Genomic DNA, 14,919 nt, shown 5'->3' with positions numbered 1-14,919 from the left:
TACTTTTATTTAATATGGCATTTAAAAAGGGAATGAATATAACATATTTACATAAAAATTCTTATGATGTTCATTTTAAATCAAATACTAATATATAGAGTTCCAAATCTATGCTTTAAAGAAACTCTGATATTAAAAATCTCTAGCTAATATTAACAACAAACAGAATCAGATTATGAATGAAAACCTATGGCTCATATTGAAAATTAATCATGAATCTGTGTATACACTCTGTAATTTGGATAATTCCTTCTCTATCTATTGAAACTATGTGTTGATATCCTAAATAATATATTTATTTGGTCTTCATATCAATTTATTGGATCAGACATGAGTGACTGTACCCATTATAGAATATCACAAAAACAGAAAAATAACAGAATTAGCAACTTTACCTCTTCAGTTCATCTGGTTTCAGTATCTGGTCTCTCTTTTCTATTAAAAACTTTGCCAGGCTTTCATTGTTTCTTAATTGAGCCAGAGTGCATGGTGTAAAAGTATCCTGTAGAAAAACAATAGTTGATAACTCTGAGAACTTGATATCTCTCAAAATAATGTAAAATCCCATGGAAGACTTACTGGAGCTCACTTCTTCTGAGGGTCAGTCAGTGAGCCACAGCCTTGCCCTTCTCACCCCACAGTGCTCTCGCACTTGCTCTTCCCTTTGCACAGCCTCTGCCTGCCTGCTGAGAGCTGCCTACAAATCCTGCCCTCCTGACACTCATTTGAAGGTGAAAAGTCACCTGAGCTTGGCTTTTTCCCTGACATTACTATGGTATTTGAGTCATGTGATTGCTCTTTGCTAAACCAAAGCTTCTTTAAGGATGGAGCCCTTTTTACCTCTAACAACCCAAACATTAAACCATAGTGGAAAATTTCCCAATATTTCCTTTGAGTAATGATTGTTAAATTGCATCTCTGGGAGAGGGTTTAATCCTTCATATTACAAACTATATTTATTTTTCCAGAATACTATGCCTCATGTGAACACCATGTTCATCTGTTAGAAAAATGTTATAATCCTGAGAATATAAGACCAGTATGGAAGAAATATCTTGACATGCATAATCCTCTCTACATGGTGATTTAGGGGCAAAACTACACAACTTCAGTGACAGCATTACAGAAACAACTACATTCCCAACAGGTATGGAAGCAACTCTTTAGATTCTACTTGTGTTATTAGGAACCCATGGCAGACATGCAAATGGTTCCCTGAGACATAAGTTGTGAACTAAATGATACAGGCATCAAATGTACTCTGATAACTAACGAACAATGAATCTGTGTGATTTTTTCCACCTACAGGACAATGAATCTCTTGTCTTTAAGAATTCTCAATGTCTCTGATATACATTTACTTAAAAAAATTTTAGGCCAGTATTTTTAGTTACCACTTAAGGTTATTCCTAAGCAAGATATAAAGCAGATATGCAAATGAAACTATTTATCAATACAAAGTCTGATAACTGTCTATGTGGTCATTTTAGAACAATGAAAACCACTAACTGACGGCATGTGGAACAATGTATGACTTTAGTCCCAGCATTTGGGAAGCAGAGACATAGTACCAGAAAACCAGGGATACACAGAGAAACAGGCAGACAGGCAAACAGGAAGACAGGAAGACAGGCAGACAAGAAGACAGGCAGACAGACAGACAAGAGCAGACAAAGAGATAGGAACTGAACTGCTAGCCTGTTCAATGAACAATGCTCAACAAAATGATATTTTTCCTTGCAATAATCTTTCACCCGCTCCTGTAATTAACTTCATCAAGCTTACAGATATGCAAAGGGAACAGGATTGCTTAAGGGCTGAAGATTGTTTTAAAAGACAACCTCTAACTACTAAAATAAAAAAAACCATTTGTAAGATCATTATAAATTACACAAGACAGTCTTATCAAATAATATACTTTTAAACAATGCAAATAAGTCATTTAAAGCACACGCAGTGAAAATAATCTGTAAATCAAGGCTGTGTGGTCTCTACCTTGTTCCTTATACTGAGGTCGGCATGGTGTTCCAGTAGTATTTCTGCCATTGAGGCGTTGTTATGCCAAACAGCATAGTGCAGAGCAGTGTTCCCATGGTTGTCCTTGGTATTTGGATCAGCACCATGATCTAGTAAAATGAGCGCACATTCTCCATTCCCATACTGTGAAGCCTATGGGTATTAAATCAAGAAATAAATAGGAAAGATGGGAAATACAAAAATTTCACGGATTTCACTAACCATTTGCATTTAGCTGAGACCATGTTTATTCCCAGAATTCCCATCAAATCCATGTCACACTGAAACTGTTGGGTGATATCTACCTTAATTAGTGCTGTGCAGTTGTCACTGTCACGGAGATCAACGTCACAATTCCACTGTATAAGGAAGGCAACTACAACGGGATGGCCATGTGCACAGGCATAGTGCAACATCGTTCTGTGAAAATGAAGACATTTTAAAACTTTTTATGACCCTTCCGGTCTGCACCAGTGCCCAGAGCGATCATAAGGCGCCAGCTCTGCACCACATTTCCCAAAATCCAGAGGAAGCTGGACTCCCAAGAACTCTAACACACCCAGGAACATAGGATAATAGGACCACAGGATATCAGAAGCCTGGGCACACCAGAATTTTAGGATCTCAGAAGCAACCCGACTCCCAGGAGCTATACAGGATCTCAGGATCAAAGGATCACAGAGACAGCTGGACTCTGAGGAGTTCTGACACAAGCAAGATAACAGGACAGACTTCTCCAGTCAGAGACAGTGAGTGAAGGTAGCACTGGAGATAACCAGGTGGCAAAAGGCAAGTGCAAGAACATAAGCAACAAAAATCGAGGTTACTTGGCATCATCAGAACCTAGTTCTCCCACCACAACAAGTCCTGAATACCTCATGACACCGGAAAAGCAAGATTCAGATATAAAATAACTTCTCAGGACGATGATAGAAGACTTTAAGAAGAATCTAAATAACTCCCTCAAAGAAATAGAGGAAAACACAGGTAAACAGGTAGAAGCCCTTAAAGAGGAAACACAAAAATCCCTTAAAGAATTACAAGAAAACACATCCAAACAGGTGAAGGATTGAACAAACCCATCTAGGATATAAATATTGAAGGAGAAACAATAAAGAAATCACAAAGGAAGACTACCCAGGAGATAGAAAACCTAGGAAAGAAATCAGGAGTCATGGATGCAAGTATCACCAACAGAATACAAGAGATAAGAGACAGAATCTCAGGTGCAGAAGATACCATAAAAAACCTTGACACAACAATTATAGAAAACACAAAATGCAAAAACTCCTAACCCAAAACACCCAGGAAATCCAGGACACAATGAGAAGACCAAACCTAAGGACAATAGGTATAGAAGAGAGGGAAGATTTGCAACTAAAAGGGCCAATAAATATCTTCAACAAAATTAGAGAAGAAAACTTTCCTAACCTAAAAAAAAGAGATGCCTATGAACATGAAAAAGCCTACAGAATTCCAAATAGACTAGACTAGAAAAGAAATTCCTCCTGTCCTGTCACATAATAATCAAAACACCAAATGCACAAAGAAAGAATATTAAAAGCCATAAGGAAAAAAGGTCAAGTAACTTATAAAGGCAGACCTATCAGAATTACACCAGACTTTTTTTTTTTTTTTTGGTTTTTCAAGACAGGGTTTTTCTTATAGCCCTGGCTGTCCTGAACTCACTCTGTAGACCAGGCAGGCCTCAAATTCAGAAATCTGCCTGCCTCTGCCTCCCAAGTGCTGGGATTAAAGGCATGTGCCACCACTGCCTGGCTACACCAGACTTCTCACCAGAAGATTTTGGACAGATGTCATACAGACCCTAAGAGAAGACAAATGCCAGCCCAGGCTACTATGATCAGCAAAACTCTCAATTACCATAGATGGATAAACCAAGATATTCCATGACAAAATAAATTTACACAATATATTCCCACAAATCCAGCCCTACAAAGGATAATAGAGGGAAACCTCCAATACAAGGAGGGAAATTATATTCTAGAACATGCAAAAAAGTAATGTTCTTCCAACAAACTCAAAAGAAAATAGCCACACAAACATAACTCCACTTCTAATAACAACAACAAAAAAATAAATAAAATAAAATAAAAATAAAAAATAAAAAAAACAGGAAGCAACAATCTCTTTTCCTTAGTATCCCGTAACATCAATGGACTCAATTCCCCCAATAAAAAGACACAGTAGACTAAGAGACTGGATACGAAAGCAGTATCCAACATTTTGCTTCATACAGGAAATGCACCTGAGTAACAAAATCAGACACTACCTCAGAATTAAAAGCTGGAAAACAATTTTCCAAACAAATGGTCCCAAAAAAAACATGCTTGAGTAGCCATTCTAATATGGAATAAAATCGAAAAATTGACATTCAAACAAAAGTTATCAAGAAAGATAAGGATGAACACTTGATACTCATTAAAGGAAAGATCAATCAAGATGAACTCTCAATTCTGAACATCTATGCTCCAAATGCAAGGGCACCCACATACATAAAAGAAACTTTACTAAAGCTCAAAACACACATTGCATCTCACACAATAATAGTGGGAGACTTCAGTACCCCACTCTCAGCAATGGACAGATTATGGAAACGGAAACTAAACAGAGACAGACACAGTGAAATTAACAGAAGTTATGAACCAAATGGATTTAGCAGATGTTTATAGAACATTTCATACAAAAACAAATGAATATACCTTCTTCTCAGAACTTTATGGTACCTTCTCCAATATTCTCCATATAACTGGTCACAAAACAGGCCTCAACAGACACAAGAAGATTGAAATAATCCCATGCATCCTATCAGATCACCACAGACTAAGGCTGGTCTTGAATAATGATAAAATCAATGGAAAGCCCACATACACCTGGAAAATGAACAACGCTATACTTAATGATAATTTGCTCTGCTAAGAAATAAAGAAATTAAAGACATTTATAATTTAATGAAAATGAAGACATATCATACCAAAACTTGTGGAACACAATGAAAGCAGTGCTAAGAGGAAAACTCATAGCTCTAAGTGCCTACAAAAAGAAACTGGAGAGAGCACACACTAGCAGCTTGACAGCACACCTGAAAGCTCTAAAACAAAAAGAAGCAAAAACACCCAAGAAGAGTAGACAGCAGGAAATAACCAAACTCAGGACTGAAATGAACCAAGTAGAAACAGAAAGAACTATACAAAGAATCAACAAAACCAGGAGCTGATTCTTTGAGAAAATCAACAAGAAAGATAAACCCTTAACCAGACTAACCAAAGGGCACAGAGACAGTATCCAGATTAATAAAATCAGAAATGAAAAGGGAGACATAACAACAGAAACTGAGGAAATCCAAAAAATCATCAGATCCTACTACCAAAACCTATACTCAGTGACACTGGAAAATCTGAATGAAATGGACAATTTCCTAAACAGACACCAGGTACCAAAGTTAAGTCAGGATCAGATAAACCATCTAAATAGTCCTATAACCCCTAAAGCAATGACAGCAGTCATTAAAAGTCTACCTACCAAAAAAAGCCCAGGACCAGATGGTTTTAGTGCAGAATTCTATCTGACCTTCCAAGAAGACCTAAGACCAATTCTCTATAAACTATTCCACAAAATAGAAACAGAAGAAACACTACCCAATTCGTTCTATGAAGCCACAATTACGCTCATACCTAAACCACACAAAGACCCAACAATGAAAGAGAACTTCAGACCAATATCCCTTATGAATATTGATGCAAAAATACTCAAAATTCTCACAAACTGAATCCAAGAACACATCAAAACTATCATCCACCATAATCAAGTAGGCAGGAATTTGAGAATGGTTCAATATTAGATATTCAATATTCAGAAATCCATCAACATAATTCACTGTATAAACAAACTCCAAGAAAAAAACTGCATGATCATCTCACTAGATGCTGAGAAAGCATTTGACAAAATTCAACACCCCCTTCATGGTAAAAAATTTTAGAAAGTACAGGAATTCAAGGCCCACACCAAAACATAGTAAATGCAATATACAGTAAGCCAATAGTCAACATCAAACTAAATGGAGAGAAACGTGAAGCAATTCCACTAAAATCAAGCACTAAACAGGGCTGCCCACTCTCTCCCTACCTATTCAATGTAGTACTTGAAATCCTACCCAGAGCAATTAGACAACAAAAGGAGATAAAAGGGATACAAATTGGAAAGGAAGAAGTCAAAATATCACTATTTGCAGATGATATGATAGTATACTTAAGTAACCCCAAATCTTCCACCAGAGAACTCCTAAACCTGATAAACAACTTCAGCAAAGTGGCTGGATATAAAATTTATTCCAAAAAATCAGTAGCCTTCCTTTACTTGAAGGATAAGCAGGCTAAGAGAGAAATTAGGGAAATGACACCCTTCACAATAGTCACAAATAATATAAAATACCTTGGTGTGAATCTAACCAAGCAAGTGAAAGACCTGTATGACAGAACTTCAAGTCTCTGAAGAAAGTAACTGAAGATCTCAGAAGATGGAAAGATCTCCCATGCTCATGGATTGGCAGGATTAATGTAGTAAAAAAAAAAAAGGTGATCTTGCTGAGAGCAACCTGCAGATACAATGCAATCCACATCAAAATTCCAACTACGTTTTTCACAGCATTAGAAAGAGCAAGTCTCAAATTCATTTGGAATAACAAAAAACCTAGGATAGCGAGAACTATTCTCAACAATAAAAGAACTTCTGGAGGAATCACCATTTCTGACCTCAAGCTGTACTACAGAGCAATAGTGATTAAAAACTGCATGGTATTGGGACAGAGTCAGGCAGGAAGATCAATGGAATAGAACTATAGAGCCTGAAATGAACCCACACACCTATGGTCATTTGATCTTTGACAAAGGAGCTAAAACTATCTGATGGATAAGACAGCATTTTCAACAAATGGTACTGGTTCATCTGGCGATCAGCATGTAGAAAAATGAAAATTGATCCATTCTTATCTCCTTGTACAAAACTCAAGTCCAAGTAGATCAAGAACCTCCACATAAAACCAGACACACTGAAACTAATAGAAGAGAAAGTGGGGAAAAGCCTCGAACACATGGACACAGGGGAAAAGTTCCTGAACAGGACATCAATGGCTTATGGTCTAAGATCAAGAATTGACAAATGGGGCCTCATAAAATTGCAAAGCTTCTGTAAGGCAAAGGACACTGTCAATAGGACAAAACAGCAACCAACAGATTAGGTAAAAATCTTTAACAATCCTACATCTGATAGAGGGCCAATATCCAAAATATCCAAAAACCTCAAGAAATTAGACTCCAGACAATCAAATAATCTTATTAAAAAATGGGGTACAAAGCTCAACAAAAAGTTTTCAATGGAGGAATATTGAATGGCCAAGAAGCACCTAAAGAAACGTTCAACGTCTTTAGTAATCAGGGAAATGCAAATCAAAACAACCCTGAGATTCCACCTCATACCAGTTAGAATGGCTAAGATTAAAGCCTCAGATGACAGTACATGCTGGCGAGGACGTGGAGAATGAGGAACACTCCTCCACTGTTGGTGGGATTGTAAGCTGGTACAACCACTATGGAAATCAGTCTGGCAGTTCATCAGAAAATTAGACATAGTATTATCTGAGGACCCAGCGATACCACTCCTGGGCATATACCCAAAAGACTCTCCAACTTATGACAAACACACATGTTCATAGCAACCTTATTTATAATAAGAAAGAACCCAGATGTCCTTCAATAGAGGAATAGATACAGAGAATGTGGTACATTTACACAATGGATTACTACTCAGCTATTAAAAACAATGAATTCATGAAATTCTTAGGCAAATGATGGAACAAGAAAATATCATCCTGAGTGAGGTAACCCAGTCACAAAAGAACACAGATGGTATGCACACATTGCTAAGTGGGACAATAGCCCAAAAGCTCACAATACCCAAGACATAACTCACAGACCACATGAAGCCCATGAAGAAGAAATATCAAAGTATGAGTGCTTTGGTCCTTCTTAGAAGGAGTAATAAAATACTCACTGGAGGAAATATGGAGATAATATGTTGAGCAGAAACTGGAAGAGGGACCGTCCAGATAGTGCCCCACCTGGGGAGCCATCCCAGGTGTACTCAACAAATACAAACACTGTTGTGGATGTCAGGAAGTGCATGCTGGCAGGAGCCTGATAAACCTGTCTCCTGATATACAGAGGCAGATACTAGTATATAACCATTGAACTGATTACAGGGTCCCCAATGGAGGAGTTAGAGAGAAAACTGAAGGAGTTGAAGGGGCTTGCAGCCCCATTAGGAGAGCGACAATACCAACCAACCAGGGCTCCCAGGGTCTAAACAGCTAGCATGGGAACACACATGGATGGACCCATGGCTCCAGCTGTATATGTAGTGGAGGATGGCCTTTTTGGGCATCAGTGGGAGAGGAGGTCCTTGGTCAATTGAAGGCTGGATGCCCCAGTGAGGGGGGAATTAGAGGATGTGGAGGTGGGAGTGTGTGGATGACAGGCGGAACACCCTCATAAAAATAGGAGAAGGGAGAATGGGATAAGGAGTTTCTGGGGCAGGGCGAATGGGGATAGCATCTGAAATGTAGATAAATAAAGTATCCAATGATAAAAAAAAACTGATAATGGAACTGGTTATTGCAGTAGAGCAATTGAGGCTTTTGAAAGCAATTTAAGATTACCCATACTACTGGGATACCTTATAATTATCCAGGACAAGGGACTGTGGAAGGGGCCCATGGGACTTTAAAACAATATCTTCATAAAATAAAAAGGGGGACGTCTATCCCCCTACACCACAAATTTATTTAAATCTTGTTCTTTTTATTTTAAATTTTTTTAAAAATTTGGATGCCAAGGAACTTTCTGCTGAGTGTCTATGGCGCTCTACAACTAGGCATACTTATGCCTAGGTGAAAGGGAAGGATCCACTTACTGGCATACGGCATGATCCTGATCAGATATTTAATATGGGGAAGAGGGCATGTTTGTGGCTTTTCTTCAGGAAGCTGAAGGAGCAGGGTGGCTGCTAGAGCAACGGATGAGACATGCTGATGTCTAGACAAAGAATGATGCTGGCCTGTGAGCCTGCTGAGTGCCCTGATGATGGTGACGGGGAAGCTGTATTGGACATATGTTCCTGACTCACCTTTGCTTACCTATACCCTTAATGGGAAAAGCTAACTTTCCTCAAGTTTGTAGACCTCATGGAACAGAGAATCAAAAAGAGAAGTTGGGCTGCTTGGCAGGAATATGACATTGGCCAAGGACAATGAAGTGAGCTTCAGGCAGGAATCTGACATTAGGCTAGAACAAAGAAGTAATTTCAGGCAGGAATCTAAATATTAGGCTAGAACAAAGAATTAATTTCAGGCAGGAATCTAAATATTAGGCTAGAACAAGGAGGTAGGTTTAAGACATGAAAATGACTTTGGGCTAGGACAGGGAAGTAGGCTCAGATATTTTCATCATCCAGATAAGCCCTTAGAAACAGTGATCACAGGATTCTTCACAGAACTTTGTTTATTGCTTTGCTTTTTCTTTGACTATTTATCTTTATTGTCTTGCTTGTTCCTTGACTATTTGCATCTATTGTATTGCTAGTTCCTCAACCTAGAACTGACCTTAATACTTGCATGTAATTAAAATGGTATAAAAGCAAATTGGAGGAGGGGGATGGGGTAGGGGTTTTCTAGGGAGGGGAAAGGGGGAAAGGGGATGGCATCTGAAATGTAAATAAATAAAATATCCAATAAAAATATTTTTACAAAACAAAGTCAAAACCACATGATTATTCATGTAATTGTAAATATTATTAGCATGTAATTAATTTTCTTTTGATGTAGAGACAATATATATCAGCTCTTAGCACACAATTCATTAAGTTAGGGCAACCAATTCAGAGATTTTTTTTTTTTTACTTGCAGTGTTGAAAACATGGCACATACATTCCTGCACAGGAGGCAAGTATGGTACTACGGAGCTGAATGCCAGCTGTCTTAGGTTTCCATTGCTGCAATGCAACAACATAATCAAAGACACCAGGGGAGGGAAACAAGAAATGGCCCTGATAGCATCTTTAAACATCCCTCTGAGGCTTCCAAGCCAGACCTCCATCCACTGCATTACCCTCAACGTTCTTATCTTCCAAGCTCCTATAGAACAGCTCACCAAGCATTGAACATTCAATTGCTTTTCTTACACAATATTCCAAAATCATTCTGCCATCCTCCTAAAAAATATGGTCAACTCTGCCATGGCAATTCCCCACTATGATTGTACCACATTGTCTTACTTAGGATTTCTTTTGCTGTAATGGAAGACCATGACTAAAGCAACTTGAGATGAATTGGAATATTTCACGCACAGTTCCAGATAACAGTTCATCTCTAAAAGCAATGAAGGCAGGAAGTCAAACAGGGAAGGAAGGAGCCTGCAGGCAAGAGCTGGTCATGCAGGTCATGGAGGAGTGTTGCTTACTAGCTTGTTCCTCATCTTTCTTATGGAACCCAGAACCACAAGCCCAGGGATGGCACCACCAACAATGGGTTTGGGCCTTCACCATCAATCACCGATTAAGAAACTGCAATATAGAATTGCCTATGGCCATGTCTTATGGAGACATTCTTTTTTAGTTGAGGTTCCCTCCTCTCAGATGACTTTAGTTTGTGTCAGATTGATCTAAAACTAGCCAGCACACTTGTTCAAAGCAACCTTTCTGAATTAGAACTTACCTCAATTGGGATCCAAAGCTTGCCTTAAACTCTGTTGCTAGATATTGTACTATTCTCTCCATACCTAAACCCCTCAGTCATAAAATGGGGATCAAAATATGTTCATCTCATGTGACATAGTGGGATTACTCAAACACACGTGCAAAGCATTTAGAGCAGTTTCTGCCATGAAACTGCTCAGTATTTAGATACTTGGGTATTTTTGCTTTGAGACACAGCCTTGCTATAGGTAAAGAGAATACGATAATAGCAAATTGTATCTGAAAAATAACACTTTGACTTATAAATCTTTAGCAAAAGAAAAACTAGGACTCAAATGAGAAAGTATGGATCATTTTAGTCATTACTTAAATGTATACAGTGTCCAGAAATGAGAGGTTTCAATGGTCAATGAATAGGAGTTTTTGATACTGCTATAATTTTTCAAAATAGCTACTCTTTATAATTCCCTAGTTTCGGAAATATTGTTAATTGGAAGGAAAGAGGCAGAAGTTCAATTAGACTTGAGGCCTATTTCTCTAAACTTTCTACACAGGGCAGAAAATCTGGACAGGGTGAGAGGCATTTACAGGCCATAGAATAAATGTGATACCTACAAAATAGAGAACCAATGTGTATTTGGTGAACTACTGTGTAAAAAGAATAAATAAAGTTGAGGAGTTCAGTATTTTATACTTAATAATTGAGAGGATTCTGATAAATTTAATTAATGATTTTATAATTATAACTCACAACTCATAAATCAAGAAATGGGTGAGATTGCACTTATACTTATTTTATCAGCAGGCGATAGGAGGTATAAAGCAACATACTGTCAATAATCATTCTCTTCCCCTAATGTAAGAAAACTGCATCAACAAATGGGTCCATGAAGTTAAGTGCAAAACCTCTGCATTTGCATTTGTATGTTCAATAGTTTTATTTTCTAGACTGCTGTCATTTTCATGTGTGTGTATGTGTGTGTGTGTATGTTTGTGTATGAGTGTGTGTATGGTGTATGTGTGTGCATGTGTACAGTGTGTATGTGTGTGTGCATGTATGCATGTGGGGAGTGTTTGTGTATTTCTTGTGTTAATGTGTGTAGGTGTGTGTACTTTGTGTGTGTGTGTGTGTGTGTGTGTGTGTGTGTGTGTGTGTATGTACAGGTGTGCCTATGTATGTTCTGGATTAATAATGTTAGCTAATCTTTAAGTCTCTACTTTATTATCTTCAAATCAAGGCCCACAGTTACGGAAAGTTTTTCATTTAAATAGTTACAATATGGGTCATTTGTTATTTCATTTATTGAAACAAACGTATTTCAACACCCAGGAAGCTATGTTGAATTGTCTTAAATGACAACTTGCCACAGCTTAAAATCACCTAGAACCAGAGCCTTAACTGAGGAATTCTGTACATCAGGTTTGCTGTGGGCATGTCTGTAGGGTATTTTCTTGTTAGCTGTAGAAGGACACACTATGGGTACCAATGTTCCATAGGCTGAGTAATGAGAGCTAACTGTGAGCAAACAGCTTACTTTTGTTTCATTCCTTTCTTGTCTGTGGATGTGGTGTGAGCAGATCCTGACTCTGATTTCCCCACTATGATGAACTACAACCTAGAACTGTAAGCCAAATACCCCCTTTCCTCCAGTATGTTGCTTTGTCAGAGTGTTTGATCACAGTAACAGAAATGAAGCCATGGCAATAGTTAAAAGACCCTTAAAAAGTTTTATGATAAGTACCTGATGTTCAAGATAAAATACAAAATGTACCAGAGATATAAATATGACAATGGCCAGTGAAAAATATATAGAGCATTATGCAGACTCTCTAAAAAAGAATGAAGTCGTCACAGAGTATGTCAATTGAATTTTCAAACTGCTGGTATTCATATATGGACTTATATAATCACCTGGTGTTTATCGAGCATAACGAGAGGTAAATGATCATCCTGTCCAAAATTTTCCAACATGCAAATGCACACAACTTTATAAAGCTCATATCTATTCTCTTGTGCCCATATTTATATTTTCCTGATTTCAGGGAGCCACTTTTGCTTTTTCTGTGAATGTCTCTGATTTTTTCCTTAAACTTATCTCTAATCTAAGCTTTTGCCTTCTTCCTGTTCTAGGATAAGGCACTATATATGATTCGTGTATCTCAGCTTTAAAAAGCTTTCTTTTGAAGGTTGACAAAAGTAATGAGCATATTTAAGACAGATTTTCAGTTTGGAGTCCTTTTTCCTTCTCGCTATTATGAGTGCAGTCATTATACCTCTTGAAGGAAAACTTGTATAAATGGAAAGAAAACCTGTATTTGAGATAAACATATTCAATGTCTTACTTCAGAAAACTTCAACTAAAACGATGACGTCTGATCATTTATGTGTAACAAACCTGTAAGTATATAATAATATGACTGCATAATAAACTTTCAGTTTTGCATTAAGAACTATTCTTTATTTCTAAAGGCATTAACTGCTATTAGAATATATTAATATACAGTACAAATAGTATACAATAATTATGTGAAAAATAGTCATGAACTTGCATGTCATGAGAAATATTTTATTACCAATAAATGTATAATAATACTTCTCCATATGTTCATGGCAGAATTCACAGATAAAGAAAAAATTAAGGTGCCATCTAACAAGGATGATATATTGGATATGAATTTTTGGGATATACAGATTGAGAAAAATAAAGGTAACAACCCACCCTACACAAAACAGCTGAGGGAAAACCAAAGCTACAGTACAGTTTGCAGATGATGAAAAACACAAAGGAATATCAAGGAGTGAAGGGGCTCTTCACAGGCCAAGGGGAGCTAAGCCTTCCAAAAGATAAACCATATGGTCCTGAATTTCTGCCCTGGGCTGCATGATAAGACCACAGTTTCCAGAAGGCTGGAATTCAGCTACAGATAGCCTTTGAAAATGACTCCAAAGATGAATGTTTGCATTGCAGGAGTTCACGTTGATTCTCTGTATACTTCCCGTAGGTGAACTCAGACACCAAATTGAAAGAGTGGTTATTACTATTAAGTGAGTTACTTTGGGGCACTGAAGGAATGAAATTTAATGACATGAGCATGAACATACCAACGTACTATAGAGCCTGGGAGAGAAACAGGTACATCAGACAATCACAGAAAAGAGGGGGACTGGATATCAAAACATAAAGAAATTCAAGACTCAAGGGAGTTGAGTGGTAAACAGTTCTAGGTCAGCAGCGCCCCCACCCCCGCCTTCACGGAACAGTAGAATAACTGCCAAGCACAGAGATTACCACCTTTGTCCCAAGACATCTTAAAGACAAAGGTCAACATACTAGTCACCAGGACTAAAGGCATTGGCAGTTCCCTCCTCGCTCTAGTTTTCTGGGCTACTTAGGAAAGCTGACACATCTTTCTCCACACGACTCCCAAACTGTGCCTTGGCCCTGACTCCTAGTCCCAGTTACCTGTCATTCCTGTCTCGGTCATTGACGCCATTTTTTGCAAGTATGAGTCTGCTCTGAACCATGGCAACAGCACCCCGGCTCGCAGCCTTGTGGATCTTTCCAAAAGCTTTGTAGCTTTTAAGCTTTCTGAAGGAATGGAGGGCAATAGAATCCCAGGACTGCCCATCAGGGCCCAGGAAGGACTCCTTCTGGCTGGTGGAGGGGCCAGAGGAAGAATGCCTTTGATTCCAGTTGCCAAAGAACTTCTTCATGGTGGAGCTTCCCCACCCACCCACCCCAAGTCACCCTCCCCTGCCCCTCCCCCTTGGTTGTTGGCCACCCTCAACCAACAGACTGTGAGTTTTGTCACCACCACCACCACGACAAAGCACCCACAAGCAAGCTCAGTAGGATAGAGTCCATGCAGTACAGGTACTCCTGTCAACTGAAGTCTATCCCACTGTTGCCAAGCAACGCCTCAAAACACAGGCATGCGCACTCCGACCAATTGGAACGCCTGGATCAAACTACTATGATAGGAGTTCTCGGCATGCTTGCTGTTTATGCTCATGGCCTGATCTGGGAAACTGAATTATTAGCTCAGTCTAGCCTTAGATCTGAGAAACCACACATTTGCTGGGGACTGCTGGAGCCTGCTGGAGCCTGCATTGGTTTAGTCTCCAGGACCGGTTTC

General features: G+C 38.5%; 1 protein-coding gene across 1 annotated transcript; it reads right to left on the bottom strand.

Moving 5' to 3' along the window:
- Positions 1 to 395: 395 nt before the first annotated feature.
- Positions 396 to 14,497, bottom strand: LOC114634036 (ankyrin repeat domain-containing protein 26-like; the record flags this gene model as incomplete). Its single annotated transcript, XM_028782651.1, has 4 exons — positions 14,247 to 14,497; positions 2,322 to 2,436; positions 1,996 to 2,169; positions 396 to 502 (listed from the first exon to the last, which is right to left on the bottom strand). Coding segments are annotated over exons 1-4 (647 nt in total), but the record flags the coding sequence as incomplete, so codon positions are not given.
- Between the last annotated feature and the right edge of the window lie 422 nt (positions 14,498 to 14,919).

The sequence above is a fragment of the Grammomys surdaster genome, unplaced genomic scaffold (genome assembly GCF_004785775.1).
Source record: "Grammomys surdaster isolate TR1022 unplaced genomic scaffold, NIH_TR_1.0 834, whole genome shotgun sequence".
NCBI lineage: Eukaryota > Metazoa > Chordata > Mammalia > Rodentia > Muridae > Grammomys > Grammomys surdaster.
The sequence above is the reverse complement of the archived record's forward strand: the minus strand, read 5'-3'. Positions and strand labels throughout refer to the sequence as shown.